The 17,110-nt window shown below is 41.0% G+C and overlaps 1 protein-coding gene across 3 annotated transcripts in view; it reads left to right on the top strand.

Annotated features, from left to right (window-relative positions):
• The window catches only part of pcdh15a (protocadherin-related 15a), a 707,751-nt gene that overhangs the window by 491,544 nt on the left and 199,097 nt on the right, over positions 1–17,110 (top strand). For all 3 annotated transcript variants that reach the window (XM_034185498.1, XM_034185497.1, XM_034185496.1), the window contains one exon: positions 55–148. In XM_034185498.1, the coding sequence (XP_034041389.1) occupies positions 55–148 (94 nt within the window). The remainder of the gene's footprint in view (positions 1–54; positions 149–17,110) is intronic.

Raw genomic sequence — 17,110 nt, 5'->3', positions numbered from 1 at the left:
GTATTTTTCTTCATGATTACAGAAAGTTATGTATTTTCTGTTCTGTCTTTGTAGAATTGGCATTTTACTTCTGGGTAAACATCTGGACAGAGAAACAACCGACCAGTACCGTCTGATAGTCACAGCATCTGATGGCCACCCTGGAGGGGTAAGACACATCCCCGTTCTGCTGCACATACTGCAGAATCATTCACCAGCACAGACTTGCTCACTGCCAGGTGTGGATATACAGTATATGTGATCTCTCATCCATCTGTCTCCAACACAGTATTGCTTCTTTTTGTGTCATAGTCACGAATCATTGATCTGTGGATTCGTGCTGAATGACATGTATTTCAGAAAAAAAAAAAAAGACTCAACAGCACATGCAAGAAAAAAAGTGCTCCACAGCACAGAATAACAAAGAAGCTGGTTCATAGGTGTTTTGGATCACAGTGGCTAGAGAAAGCCAAGGGGTGCCCACTTTTTGCCTAACTCAGGTCCGATCGTATCTTAGGGACCTCATAGTACCATATCACCCCAATAGAGCGCTTCGCTCTCAGACTGCAGGCTTACTTGTAGTTCCTAGGGTTTTTAAGAGTAGAATGGGAGGCAGAGCCTTCAGCTTTCAGGCTCCTCTCCTGTGGAACCAGCTCCCAATTCGGATCAGGGAGACAGACACCCTCTCTACTTTTAAGATTAGGCTTAAAACTTTCCTTTTTGCTAAAGCTTATAGTTGGGGCTGGATCAGGTGACCCTGAACCATCCCTTAGTTATGCTGCTACAACCCCTGGCAAAAATTATGGAATCACCAGCCTCGGAGGATGTTCATTCAGTTGTTTAATTTTGTAGAAAAAAAGCAGATCACAGACATGACACAAAACTAAAGTCATTTCAAATGGCAACTTTCTGGCTTTAAGAAACACTATAAGAAATCAGGAAAAAAAAATTGTGGCAGTCAGTAACGGTTACTTTTTTAGACCAAGCAGAGGGAAAAATATATGGAATCACTCAATTCTGAAGAAAAAAAAAATTATGGAATCATGAAAAAGAAAAGAACGCTCCAGCACATCACTAGTATTTTGTTACACCACCTCTGGCTTTTATAACAGCTTGCAGTCTCTGAGACATGGACTTAATGAGTGACAAACAGTACTCTTTATCAATCTGGCTCCAACTTTCTCTGATTGCTGTTGCCAGATCAGCTTTGCAGGTTGGAGCCTTGTCATGGACCATTTTCTTGAACTTCCACCAAAGATTTTCAACTGGATTAAGATTCAGACTATTTGCAGGCCATGACATTGACCCTATGTGTCTTTTTGCAAGGAATGTTTTCACAGTTTTTGCTCTATGGCAAGATGCATTATCATCTTGAAAAATGATTTCATCATCCCCAAACATCCTTTCAATTGATGGGATAAGAAAAGTGTCCAAAATATCAACGTAAACTTGTGCATTTATTGATGATGTAATGACAGCCATCTCCCCAGTGCCTTTACCTGACATGCTGCCCCATATCATCAATGACTGTGGAAATGTACATGTTCTCTTCAGGCAGTCATCTTTATAAATCTCATTGGCACCAAACGGCATCAAACAAACGTTCCAGAATCATCACCATGCCCAATGCAGATTCGAGATTCATCACTGAATATGATTTTCATCCAGTCATCCACAGTCCACGATTGCTTTTCCTTAGCTCATTGTAACCTTGTTTTTTCTGTTTAGGTGTTAATGATGGCTTTCGTTTTTCTGTATGTAAATCCCAATTCCTTTAGGCGGTTTCTTACAGTTCGGTCACAGACGTTGACTCCAGTTTCCTCCCATTCGTTCCTCATTTGTTTTGTTGTGCATTTTCGATTTTTGAGACATATTGCTTTAAGTTTTCTGTCTTGACGCTTTGATGTCTTCCTTGGTCTACCAGTATGTTTGCCTTTAACAACCTTCCCATGTTGTTTGTATTTGGTTCAGAGTTTAGACACAGCTGACTGTGAACAACCAACATCTTTTGCAACACTGCATGATGATTTACCCTGTTTTAAGAGTTTGATCATCCTCTCCTTTGTTTCAATTGACATCTCTCGTGTTGGAGCCATGATTCATGTCAGTCCACTTGGTGCAACAGCTCTCCAAGGTGTGATCACTCCTTTTTAGATGCAGACTAACGAGCAGATCTGATTTGATGCAGGTGTTAGTTTTGGGGATGAAAATTTTACAGGGTGATTCCATAATTTATTCCTCAGAACTGTGAGTCCATATTTTTTTCCCTCTGCTTGGTCTAAAAAAGTAACCGTTACTGACTGCCACAATTTTTTTTCCTGATTTCTTATAGTGTTTCTTAAAGCCAGAAAGTTGTCATTTGAAATGACTTTAGTTTTGTGTCATGTCTTTGATCTGCTTTTTTTCTACAAAATTAAACAACTGATTGAACATCCTCCGAGGCCGGTGATTCCATAATTATTGCCAGGGGTTGTATAGACTTAGACTGCTGGGGCTTTCCATGATGCACTGTGTTTCTTTCTCTTTTTGCTCTGTATGCACCACTCTGCATTTAATCATTAGTGATTGATCTTTGCTCTCTTCCACAGCATGTCTTTTTCCTGATTCTCTCCCCTCAGCCCCAACCAGTCCCAGCAGAAGACTGCCCCTCCCTGAGCCTGGTTCTGCTGGAGGTTTCTTCCTGTTAAAAGGGGGTTTTTCCTTCCCACTGTCGCCAAGTGCTTGCTCACAGGGGGTCGTTTTGACCGTTGGGGTTTTTCTGTAATTATTGTATGGCTTTTGCCTTACAATATAAAGTGCCTTGGGGCAACTGTTTGTTGTGATTTGGCGCTATATAAATAAAATTGATTTGATTTGATTTAACTGTGGCAGCTGGATGGTAACTTTTGTGAGGTGGTGGCATTTATTTATTTATTTGGCATTTACTCATTGGCATTTATTTTGCATTTTATCTGTAACATATTTTGAATTTATGATCCAGATGTTTTAAGCAATATGTGGTCTTTGCAGAGATAGGCACTCTCTGAATGCCTCCTAGTTTGTACACCTGTCGCTGATATCAGTAATGACACAGTAAATCGGAATGAACCTGCTGTGCAACACGAAGGTCTGCAGTTCAAAGTCGAGCGATAGAGATTAAATACAATGCTGGAACTATGTCAAAATGAAGACATGAAGCAGTGAAAACAATCTATTTTTTTATGTTGTGAAAGACCTCTTTTTCCTGCAATATATGTCACTCAGCATATATTCATAAATCTATGAATTATGAAAATCTAAAAGGAGATGTTTCAAACTGAAATTGCACTTATTGCAGAGGTTGTGTGAATGAAAGTTGGATGTCTGGAGGGGAGCGAAACATGCCTCATTTTGGTGAGATACGCTATGCTCCTCCTTGGAGAGCACTTCAGGGGAAAAAGCCACGCTTTGTGTTTGATTACAGTGTGTTATCATCGGCTCTTAGCCCGCTTCTTTTTTGGGCACCCCTGATGATTTTCATGATTTTCCTTTATAAATCATTGGTTGTTTGGATCAGCAGTTTCAGTTAAATATATCATATAGCAGACAAACACAGTGATATTTGAGAAGTGAAATGCTTTATAGGATTTACAAAAAGTGTGCAGTTATTCTTTAAACAAAATTAGCGAGGTGCATAAATTTGGGCACCCCAACAGAAAGAATACATTGATATTTAGTAGATCCTTCTTTTGCAGAAATAACAGCCTCTAAATGCTTCCTATAGCTTCCAATGAGAGTCTGGATTCTGGTTGAAGGTATTTTGGACCATTCATCTTTACAAAACATCTCAGGTTTGCTGGTTTCCGAGCATGGATAGCCCGCTTAAAATCACACTACAGATTTTCAATAATATTCAGGTCTGTGGACTGAGATGACCATTCCAGAATGTTGTACTTGTTCCTCTGCATGAATGCCCTAGGGGATTTTGAGCAATGTTTAGGGTCGTTGTCTTGTTGAAAGATCCAATCCCAGCGCAACTTCAACTTTGTCACTGATTCATGAACATAGTTCTCAAGAATCTGCTTATATTGACTGGAATCCATGTGACCCTCAACTTTAACAAGATTCCTAGTACCTGCACTGGCCACACAGCCACACAGCATTATGGAACCACCTCCAAATTTTACTGTAGGTTGCAAGTGTTTTTTTTTTTCATGGACTGCTGTGTTCTTTTTCAGCCATGGATACCGCTTCCTGTTATGTCCAAATAACTCAATTTTAGTTTCATCAGTCCACAGCACCTTATTCCAAAATGAAGCTGGCTTGTTCAAATGTGCTTTAGCATACCTTAAGCGATTCTGTTTTTGTCATGTATGCAGAAAAGGCTTCCTCTACATTACAGCATCATACAGCATCTCTTTGTGCAAAGTGTGCTGTATAGTTGAACGATGCACAGAGACACGATCTGCAGCAAGATCATGTTGTAGATCTTTGGAGCAGGTCTGTGGATTGACTATGACTGTTCTCACCATCCTTTGCTTCAGCTTATCCGAGGTTTTTCTTGGCCTGCCACTTCGGGCCTTAACTAGTACTGTGCCTGTGGTCTTCCATTTCCACACAATGTTCCTCAACACTGGAAACTGACAGCTGAAATCTCTGAGATAGGTTTTGCATCCTTCCCCTAAACCATGATGTTGAACAATCTTTGTTTTCAGGTCATTTGAGAGTTGTTTAGAGGCTCCCATGTCGCCACTCATTAGAAGAGATGCAACGAGGGGAAACATTTGCAAATGGCCACCTTAAATGCACTTTCTCATGATTGGATTCACTTGTGTAAGGAGGTCAAGGGTCAATGAGCTTACCAAACCAATTTTGTGTTCCAGTTATTGCTGCTAAATGTATTCAAATCAATAAAATGACAAGGGTGGCCAAATTTATGCATGTGCCTAATTTTGTTTAAATAATTATTGCACACTTTCTGTAAATACTAGAAACTTCATTTCACTTCTCAAATGTTAGTGTGTCATCTGCTATATGATATATTTAACTGAAATCTCTGATCCAGACAACTTTACAACTATATACATACAACTATATATATATATATATATATATATATATATATATATACACTCAACAAAAATATAAATGCAACACTTGGTTTTGCTCCCATTTTGTATGAGATGAACTCAAAGATCTAAAACTTTTTCCACATACACAATATCACCATTTCCCTCAAATATTTTTCACAAACCAGTCTAAATCTGTGATAGTGAGCACTTCTCCTTTGCTGAGAAAATCCATCCCACCTCACAGGTGTGCCATATCAAGATGCTGATTAGACACCATGATTAATGCACAGGTGTGCCTTAGACTGCCCACAATAAAAGGCCACTCTGAAAGGTGCAGTTTTATCACACAGCACAATGCCACAGATGTCGCAAGATTTGAGGGAGCGTGCAATTGGCATGCTGACAGCAGGAATGTCAACCAGAGCTGTTGCTCGTGTATTGAATGTTCATTTCTCTACCATAAGCCGTCTCCAAAGGCGTTTCAGAGAATTTGGCAGTACATCCAACCAGCCTCACAACCGCAGACCACGTGTAACCACACCAGCCCAGGACCTCCACATCCAGCATGTTCACCTCCAAGATCATCTGAGACCAGCCACTCGGACAGCTGCTGAAACAATCGGTTTGCATAACCAAAGAATTTCTGCACAAACTGTCAGAAACCGTCTCAGGGAAGCTCATGTGCATGCTCGTCGTCCTCATCGGGGTCTCGACCTGACTGCAGTTCGTTGTCGTAACCGACTTGAGTGGGCAAATGCTCACATTCGCTGGCGTTTGGCACGTTGGAGAGGTGTTCTCTTCACGGATGAATCCCGGTTCACACTGTTCAGGGCAGATGGCAGACAGCGTGTGTGGCGTCATGTGGGTGAGTGGTTTTCTGATGTCAATGTTGTGGATCGAGTGGCCCATGGTGGCGGTGGGGTTATGGTATGGGCAGGCGTCTGTTATGGACGAAGAACACAGGTGCATTTTATTGATGGCATTTTGAATGCACAGAGATACCGTGACGAGATCCTGAGGCCCATTGTTGTGCCATACATCCAAGAACATCACCTCATGTTGCAGCAGGATAATGCACGGTCCCATGTTGCAAGGATCTGTACACAATTCTTGGAAGCTGAAAATGTCCCAGTTCTTGCATGGCCGGCATACTCACCGGACATGTCACCCATTGAGCATGTTTGGGATGCTCTGGACCGGCGTATACGACAGCCGGATCTGTACACAATTCTTGGAAGCTGAAAATGTCCCAGTTCTTGCATGGCCGGCATACTCACCGGACATGTCACCCATTGAGCATGTTTGGGATGCTCTGGACCGGCGTATACGACAGCGTGTACCAGTTCCTGCCAATATCCAGCAACTTCGCACAGCCATTGAAGAGGAGTGGACCAACATTCCACAGGCCACAATTGATAACCTGATCAACTCTATGTGAAGGAGATGTGTTGCACTGCATGAGGCAAATGGTGGTCACACCAGATACTGACTGGTATCCCCCCCCCCAATAAAACAAAACTGCACCTTTCAGAGTGGCCTTTTATTGTGGACAGTCTAAGGCACACCTTGGGAGCAAAACCAAAAGTGTTGCGTTTATATTTTTGTTGAGTGTATATAAACCATTTAGACACCTGACTTGCCCCCTCCAAACTTCCAGTTTTCACTAACACAGCCCCACCAATCACTGAGGGACAAAGCGGGGCTCACTCCCAGCCAGCCGTATGCCACTCTGGGTGCCCCGTGCTCCGTCTCGCTGCAGGAGTTTCATTCATCCAGGAACAGTTTAGGGGAAAATCCATACTTTGCGCGCGTATAGAAGTGGTGTGCATTCACAGTGCAGTATCAGCGGTTATAGTAAGTAAGTAAGTACCTTTGGCTGCTCCCTTGTTTTGCACTCGGAGTCGCCACAGCAAATCAAAGGTGGATCTGCATGTTGAATTGGCACAAATTTTACACCCGATGCTCTTTCTGATGCAACTCTACATTACATGGAGAAATGTGGCAGGAATGGGATTCGAATCGGGAACCTTACACACTGAAACCAAGTGTATTAACCACATTTCCACCACCCCTGTTAGTTTCGGTGGTTATAAAGTGGCCAGTTTTCACTTATGACTTGTGAATTCTCACACTTGTCTTTACTGAGGGACTGGAAGTACGGAAGCCCATTGTACGGAAGCGATTACAAAAAAAAACCCCAATCTCGTAATTACGAGATCTTTTCTCGTAATTACGAGATCAGCAGTCTCATTTTTTTTATACGGTGCATGCAGTACATTTCTGTAATTTAAGGACAACATTCTTCAAGAAATTTGAATGCATTTAAGACAAAATAATGTCAACTGTACTTGAAGGCCTACTGGCCCAAAAATCTGAACCTAAATTTTGCATTAATTTAAAAAATGTAAAACTGTGTGTGCAGTCAGAGATTAATGTCCTTATGTGATTTTTGGCACACATAAAAAAAACAGTGCCAACAAAGGACAAATGGATCTGGTTTTTGTGCCAAACATTGCTGCCTCAGTAATACCTTTGACTTTACCTCCTCATTAACGTAGTAATAGTAGTAATTTAGTCTGGGGAATAAGGAATACTACTCAAAAAAATTTAAATCTTATTTGGTTTGATGGATAAGAAACCACACAGATTCATAACAGTGTGTTCCATCCATCATAATTACTGCTGCCACAGTCTGTGGCCACAGACTGTCCATTTAGAACACATCGATCAAATAAAAACTTTGGGTTTCTTTGTAATTTAAGGCCAAAAATAAATCTCAACCCTGAAATCTAAGTAGTGCTTGCATTTTATTACTCACGGCAATCATCATGGTAACACTTAAGTTTCTGACAATGTCAGAGCCCATGAAGACATGTTGCAAAGATGGAATACAGTGCACTATGCACTATGCAATTTAGGTATGTGTGTAGACGGGGCCAAGGGGATCTGCTAAAGTTCAAACAAAGCTTCTGAATGTGGATGAAAGATGATTTATGTGACTGTGAATGTGGCATGGATGTTGGTGCAAGATGGGCTGGATTTCCACACACAATCATGTGTTGGATCTACAAAGAATGTTCTGAAAAAGTTGAAACACCCCATGAGGGGCAGTTCTGTGGGTGAAAATGATTTCTTGATATCAGCAGTCATAGAATGGCCAGAGTGACAATAGCTGATTATTAAAAGGCACCAGTAACTCAACAGTTGTTACAATCAAGATATGCAGCAGACCATTTTTGATTGCAGAGCTTGTCGAACAGGGCAGCACGATGGCTTAGTGGTTAACACTGTTGCCTCACAGCAAGAAGGTCATGGGATCCATTGCCTCCTGTGGCCTTTCTGTGTGGAGTTTGCATGTTCTCCTCGTGTATGCGTGGGTTCACTCCGGGTGCTCTGGCTTCCTCCCACAACCAAAGACATACATGTTAGGTGAATTGGAATCTTTAAGTCCACAAGATGCTGCTTCTGTCAGCTAAGAACAGAAACCTGAGACAACAGTGGACACCGGCTCAGGCAAACTGGACAGTTGAAGCTAAATGTTGCCTGGTCTGATGAGTCTGGATTTCTGTTGCTACATTCAGGTGGTCATAATTTAGTATAAACATGATGCATAAACATGATGCAATGCAGGATCAGCACCTCCAAATCTGAGCCCATTGTTCTCTGTCAGAAATTGGTGGATTGTCCCCTCTAGGTCAACGTACTGTGCCTAGATAGAGAGAGTGGCATCAACTCAGAACATGGCGCCATTTTGAGCCCAATTGTGCTGAACTACTGAATAAACCTTTAATGTTTTCAACATTTTTTAAAATCATTTAACCACATACAGCAACACATCCATGTACAGGTACTATCAACAGTAACTCCGTGTCATACAATGATGAGTGTGACAGTTTTAAAGTTATCCGTCTCTGGATTATGCTTTATTCTGGACTAATTTGGCCCTCTTTCTACAATCATCACCTCCAATTCAAAGGTAAGCTGTACATTTTCCTCTTTTATCGACTTCGTGCTGTAATGTTGCTGACTTCTTTGATCCATTTGTAATCAGCGCGCGCACTACAAATACTATTATAATATGATGGTAGACAAAGGATTGAAAGCCGGCTATGATTTGACATTTTGCTGCTTTCACTGCGCAGCCTGCAGCCTGCCTCAGCCTGACGCCTGACGTGCGCATCAGGCTGCGGGTTCGAGTCTGAGCACGGTGTGAAAAAAATAAATGGTCAGACTTTTAATAACAGAAATGACTCCGGTCCCACATGCAAGGATTTTAATGGAAATACATTGCGATCGGATGGGACATTTTATCCAATGTGAGCGACAAATCTGTTGTACAAAATCCATTATGTACGATGTTTATTACATGGAAAATAATACAAAAATGTTGGGACTTTTTTGTCTAGTGACTGCGAATATCCCATTTATACAATGACGGTTTAGGTGAGTATTACTGTACATGGGAAATTTACCTTGCAAAGCTTTGACAATGATGTCGCTTCCATCCCACACAGCTGACTTTTTTCCAAATTTTTTCTTCTGTTTGGATCTGAAGGGAATCTATACATCTTGAAGCCCTTGGTATTTATATTTTCAGTGAATAAATAAATGAAATAGCTGGATTTACATGCAGACACATTAACAGCGAACACTATTTTCAAATCAAATCAATTTTATTTATATAGCGCCAAATCACAACAAACAGTTGCCCCAAGGCGCTTTATATTGTAAGGCAAAGCCATACAATAATTACAGAAAAACCCCAATGGTCAAAACGACCCCCTGTGAGCAAGCACTTGGCGACAGTGGGAAGGAAAAACTCCCTTTTAACTGGAAGAACCCTCCAGCAGAACCAGGCTCAGGGAGGGGCAGTCTTCTGCTGGGACTGGTTGGGGCTGAGGGAGAGAACCAGGAAAAAGAGATGCTGTGGACGGGAGCAGAGATCAATCACTAATGATAAAATGCAGAGTGGTGCATACAGAGCAAAAAGAGAAAGAAACACTCAGTGCATCATGGGAACCCCCCAGCAGTCTAAGTCTATAGCAGCATAACTAAGGGATGGTTCAGGGTCACGTGATCCAGCCCTAACTATAAGCTTTAGCAAAAAGGAAGGTTTTAAGCCTAATCTTAAAAGTAGAGAGGGTGTCTGTCTCCCTGATCTGAATTGGGAGCTGGTTCCACAGGAGAGGAGCCTGAAAGCTGAAGGCTCTGCCTCCCATTCTACTCTTAAAAACCCTAGGAACTACAAGTAAGCCTGCAGTCTGAGAGCGAAGCGCTCTATTGGGGTGATATGGTACTATGAGGTCCCTAAGATAAGATGGGACCTGATTATTCAAAACCTTATAAGTAAGAAGAAGAATTTTAAAATCTATTCTAGAATTAACAGGAAGCCAATGAAGAGAGGCCAATATGGGTGAAATATGCTCTCTCCTTCTAGTCCCCGCTAGTACTCTAGCTGCAGCATTTTGAATTAACTGAAGGCTTTTCAGGGAACTTTTAGGACAACCTGATAATAATGAATTACAATAGTCCAGCCTAGAGGAAATAAATGCATGAATTAGTTTTTCAGCATCACTCTGAGACAAGACCTTTCTAATTTTAGAGATATTGCGCAAATGCAAAAAAGCAGTCCTACATATTTGCTTAATATGCGCATTGAAGGACATATCCTGATCAAAAATGACTCCAAGATTTCTCACAGTATTACTAGAGGTCAGGGTAATGCCATCCAGAGTAAGGATCTGGTTAGACACCATGTTTCTAAGATTTGTGGGGCCAAGTACAATAACTTCAGTATCCAGCAGTCACTTTGGAAATTTGGTGAGGATGCAACCTGGTGTTCTCCCCGTGGATGGCTTCCAGGTACGTAAAACTGGGAGGAAACTTTGGGTAAGGCCCAGGACATGCTGGTGGGATGATATACTGTATTTCTCAGCTTGCATGGGAATACCTCAGGAATCCCCAGGAAGACTCAGAGGATTTGGACAAGGACAGGGAAGTGTGGGATCTACTGCCACTACTGCAACTCAGACCTGGATAAGCAGCAGAAAACAAATGAATGAATCAATGAATGAATTACACGTTTTCTATGCAACAACATAAAGTTCCCTCATTGTTGATGACCTCCGCATCTGTAGAAACCTAAGGGAACAGCCAAGTATCACCTGGCTATGGCAGATAAGTGGTTATTTTTGAGAGACTAGGATGGACCAGTTGTCTGCCAAGGTGGTTTCATGGTGTGGTGTATGCAGTGGTACATGACACCACTGCATGGTCCGCACTTAACTTGATGGTGTAACAGTGTGGCAACTGTTTGATGCTCTCTGAATGTTCAGTCACATTACTGAATCTATGCCACAAAGAATTTAGGCAGTTCTACAGGCAGGAAAAATGGGGTCTAACAAAGCACCAGCAAAGTGTAGCTAATGAAGATGCCAGTGGCTGTGTTAATTTCACTTAATGACACACTGAGTTGATAGAGGTCAGTGTATTATACAGCTTTTCTAACATCCGTTTCTGTCTCTATGGTTTCAAGTATGAATGTTTGGAGTGATGTTCATTCGACCATGTGGTAAAAGTCTGTTGTGCTTTGATGGAAGCAAATGTGAAGTGTTTAAGTCGACAATGGACCTTAGCAGTGGATCTGACATCGATTTAGACAATATGCTATGCTTGGGGTTGGTGCCAAATGGTACTCTGTTTTAGGAAAAGCTTACGATTTCCATGAAATGGGCACAAAAATGAGTGCAAACACATTAAATGCTCTGAAATGTTAATGAATTCCCTTTGTGTTGGCATTCAGTGGTTTGAAGAACTATCTGCTCCACATGGAAAACAGTACAAAGTTGTACAGGGGTATAAGATTAGAATAAATGCATTTCGCTTACTTTGACAGAGCTGTCTTTACCACTCAGTGTCAAGAAACAGCAGACAGACAAGTGAAAGTGAATGATCACAGCTCCCACTGCCCACCGAGAGCTGCTAATCATATAAACTGCTGTAATTTAATTAGACTCCACCTCCATTGGCTCAGTCATGTTCCAGACAGAGGTGAAATGCGGTTGCCTTGAAGCCGCCATGTGTGATCGGTAATGAACATTAGCTGATGAGCTCTCGGCCAATAGCAGTGAGTGATGCGGATTTCCCCCATCTCACCTGGATACACATAACTGTTCCATCCTTAAGCAACTTTACAGGCTGTAGGTTGGTCACACAGAGCTACACGAGGCGGGTGTGCTGTGCTGTGCTGTGGGTGTGTGGCAGCATTTCAGAGAATAGAGTGTGACTGAGTCAGAGAGCAATGTGCAAGTAAATTGAGGAAGAAAGAACATACAGCCCTGAGTGAGGTAATCACAAACTGATGCTCTTTGGCCTTATCGATTGTATGAACAGATCTGCAGGGGAAGCCAGGGCACAGTGGATCAGAAATGTTGTTTTGTGGCAGAATAAACACATTATGCATAGATTTAGGTCATTCTATTGTGGATTTAATACAGCAAGTTATTGTTTATAAGGTTGTGTTATTTATGTCTCCCTAAGTGTAATTTACAGGTGTTTAAAATCAGTTTTAAAATGTTTGATTCATTGTGCCCCTGACACTAATTCACGGGGCACAGTGAATCAGTGTCCGAGGCACAGTGAATCAAGTTAGAATATAATGAATAAACACATGTTTATAAAGATTTCTTCAAAATTATTAAATATATGCTGATGCATACATATTATAGTGATATAAGTCCTTTAGAAACTATTATAAATACAACTGTCATAATTTCTGTTCAAACGTGAAACAGTTGTTTATATACACAAATTATGGAAAGAGTTCATGGAAAAATATATGTGTAAGCTTCAACAAGTAATATTTGTCATCCACTTGATACTGGGGCTTAGTAAATCACTTTCTAGACTGATTCACTGTGCCCCGGGTGCATGTGACACACATGAGTCATGTTATCAAATAGCTGATAGCCTGGAGAAGACATAACACATGCTCATCAGTTGGACGGGGTAGTCTTCTAACTAATAACAATTTTTGGACCACCTTTCCTCTATTGTGAGAAATAAATACAAAGACACTGACATCCACAAAATTTACTTTTGATAGAAAAAAACTGACTTCACTTGCAACTTAGTTTTACCCTTAATGTATCGAAAAACACTTATTTATAAGGGGGATGTCTTTATGCATAAAAATATGGCATAACTGTTGCAAATATATATGTAATTTTGCAGATATAGCTACTGATTCACTGTGCCCTGTGATTTAGTGTGCCCCAGTTTCCCCTAGTGATTGTATGAGTGGCTACTTGTGTTTTGTGTGTGGGTGTGTGTCTGACAAACATATTGTCTGCTGAGTTAATTACAGACTGCCTTTGGTGGACTAAATGTTACATGGAGACAGAAATGCTGTCAAAATTGGAGAAATGTAGGCTGAGGGAGAGAGTACTGAAGCGAAGAACTAAGATGAATTATGGTACTAAGAACTTTTATACGTAATCAGTGCTAAACTTTGGTGCAAATTATCATGAAAGACGTGGTGGTAGCACTTACGGGATGGATGAAAGTAGTGGTCTCAAACTCACAGCCTGAGGGCTAGCTGTGGCCTTTGCTCCTGAGCAATATAGTCCATAGCATGTATGATCAGTTACTACAGCCTATTTTGTTCTGGATTGGAAATTTTTGCTACAATTATAACATTATAAAATATAATGCAACACTAACATACCCTCGGCCTTATGAGTATAAAAATAGGAAACAGAATGTGACCTTTTGACCTCTTAAAATAGGTCAAGGTTAGCCATCTTTGAACTTGTCCAAAGTCTGTGTCCCAAGAATGGTCCCTGTGAATTTGAATACCCTGGCAGTAATAGCAATGTATTTATGCTCAGCACAGACAGACAGACAGATGGATGGACAGACACAAAGTCTTTGCAATACCCAATGGTCATATTTTGGCCTTGGGTAATGAAACTAAAACATGATTCAATCCATATTACTTTGTGGCCTAGTTTTACTACTGAAACATTGTGGTAAATGCAATTGATGAGCCATATACATAGCATCTGTTTACTTATATTTTGAAAAATAAATAAATAAAACATTTCGGAGCAGCTTGTATTGAAGATGTTTTTTTTTTTTCTAAGTACATGGCAGAGTTGTTTAACTGCCAAGCATGTACATTGGATTGACTTTAATCTGCTTGCAATGTGCTCTGCACAAGTGTAATACAGAGGAAAATACCAACCCAGCTTCATGCCATTTCATGATGGCATCATAAAAGGTAAATTAGTCTATTAGTTCATGCTCCTGTCATTAAATTGGCACCACATTTTCATGACGGTATCATGAAATTTGTAGTGACGTGGAGGGGAGGGCGTCTGTGGGGGTTATAGTTAGGAGAAAGGAGTGGGTTAGGTTAGGGTTAGGGGAAGCGGTAGGGTTTGAAATACTAAAATAAAAAAGCATGAGGCTGGGCTGTAAAATTCAAGTGTCTGATGTCAACTCAATTTCAGCAGATACTCAATACTGAATGACTTGGATCAAAATTTCAATTTCAATTTATTTTCATTTATATAGTGCCAAATCACAACAAAGTTACCTCAAGGCACTTCACACAAGTAAGGTCTAACCTTATTAACCCCCAGAGCACCAGTGGTAAGGAAAAACTCCCTCTGAGGAAGAGGGAGACCAGACTCAAAGGGGTGACCCTCTGCTTGGGCCATGCTACAGACACAAATGACAGAACAATTCACAAAACGAATATACAGGAAATGCTGTCAGTGCACAGGACAGGAGGGTCTCCAGCACAAATACTACACCCATCTCTGGATGGAGCTGCACCTTAAACAGAGAGAAAAAACAGAATCAGGCATCAGAAAGACAAGAAATACTGTATACTTTGTCAGCATTAAACAACAAGAAAAACAGGAAATACTAAGGTGATCACCAGCCACTAGCCCTAAGCTTCACTAAAAGACCCAGAATGTAGGTAAAGTTGAGACCGTGGCCCGCTCCGTTTCCTAATAATATTCATTAAAAGACTAAAACGCATAGAACTATACTATCCCAGTATGCTAGCCATATGAAAGAGAAAATAAGTGCGTCTTAAGTCTCGACTTGAAAGTCTCCACAGGAAGATCATTCCACAGAACAGGGGAACGGCAAGAGAAAGTGTCAGGGCGGGCGGTTGCCCGACACCAAGAGCGGTTGGACCCGCGAAGCAGACTCCCAGACTTGGTTTAGGCGTGTGAGTAATCATGGTCTTTATTCCATGTTCAGGTTCAGCACACAGGTGATCAGTCAGCGGAGCAGAAGCACAATATGGGTTTGTAAAGAACATAGTCATATTCAGGCAGGGTTCAAAGGCACGAGCAAACACAGTTATCAAGGGCGAGGCAAAAAGGCGTGGTCGAGGAGAACTGAGCAGAACATGGTACACGGCAAGGCAAGAAATCAGGACAAAATACAGCGGCTGGGATGTGTGCATAGAGCGACAACAAACTGGCAAATGTGTGGTGGCTGGGTGGAGATTAAATAGGCAGCTGATAACAAGGTGCACGTGAGGAATAATCTAGAAGAGGGTGTGGCTAGTGAACAAAGAGTGCGGATGGGACAAGATGGTGAGGAAGGGAGTGCGCAATGTGGAGTGATGTAATAGACAAAGATATGTGAACAGGTGCCAAGAGCGTAAGTAAGTGAGAACACAAAGCAGACTGGAACAAAGTGTGAGAACAGGGCATAAAGCTAGTGGAATGATGTGACAACACAGACAGAGATGTGAGAGGGATGAGAACAGAGCAGATGCAGGGTGTTGAGTGGAACGGAGAACTAGGAACAGAGCTACAACTGAAGACAAAATACACCAAACTGGAACATGACAAACTGATCAGAAAACATGGAGCATAGATAGTAAAGCAAAACTAAACAAGTATTAATAGTAAAACAAACAAGTGATAACCTAATGAAAACTGCATGAGAAAATAGAGATAAATACCAAATTTAACCAAAACTGACTCAACAAGGCGGTAAGACAATCATTTCAGTCTTATCAGAGTTTAAAAGTAGGAGGTTTCTAGACATCCAGCTTCTCACTGATGCAAGGCAAGCTTATAAGGATTATAGTGACTATAACTTATTATTACACAATAGAAAATAGTGTCAAAAACCCTGATCAGGTCATACTTATTGAAAATCTCTGACTTTTTCAGAAAGGTGTCGTGTCATTTTTACGTCTTTTCAGGCAGCTAGTCTGATGTAGCAAAACTTGTCACTCTCACTGAAGGTTAGGCTTGTTTTTATCGTCTCTGTCTACAGTCCGGTGTCACACAAACTCTATCATATCATGTCATATCCCTTATCTGTGATAGTAGAATGGACCACATGCTATGTTCCTGCTGAGGGTGAATACTTTTACCACTGTATGCGTTATAAGCTAGTCATTAGCTGTTTTTAGTTGTAAATCAAATAATTTGTTTTTTTAATCAGTGTTTATTTAGTTATTTTCACAGGTTACAAGACATGCAAACTTATATCACGTTGTTAAGGCAGTTAAATGTTTTTTGGCACAGACAGCCACATTATTATTCTGTTTATGTTAATAAAGATTTCTGAAGGTCACAAAAAATAAAACCTTTGGTTTCTTCAGGTTTCAGATGCACAAAGTGCTTTACAGTGATGCTTCACATTTACTTCCTTAGCCAAGGCTAGTACCTGTTCTGGGATGCAGATGTGCAAAAGTGAGAACATGGCTTTATTCATCAGGAAAGATTCAGCTGGAAATCTAAATAGTTGTTTTACTTGAGGAGGAATCTCAGAGATCTTGTTCACTTACAGTTTTATGAAATAGTTTTTTTATATATATATTGTGCTGGAAAGATGAGCTCTGACCCACGGCTCTTGGGTTATTCATGTTTGAAACCACTGATTTATATGTCCAACCTGTTGTCCTCATTTATGTCACCACATGGTGCTGAATACATGACAATTTAATGATGTAGATTTCAAACTTGCACATTTGTTCAGCGATATATTGTTTGGACATTCAGATATTAACTCTCTGGGGCCGATGCCATATACGACGGCTGAGACCAAGCTTTACTCAA

The sequence above is a fragment of the Thalassophryne amazonica genome, chromosome 13 (genome assembly GCF_902500255.1).
Source record: "Thalassophryne amazonica chromosome 13, fThaAma1.1, whole genome shotgun sequence".
NCBI lineage: Eukaryota > Metazoa > Chordata > Actinopteri > Batrachoidiformes > Batrachoididae > Thalassophryne > Thalassophryne amazonica.
This window is presented reverse-complemented; position numbering and strand designations above follow the sequence as displayed.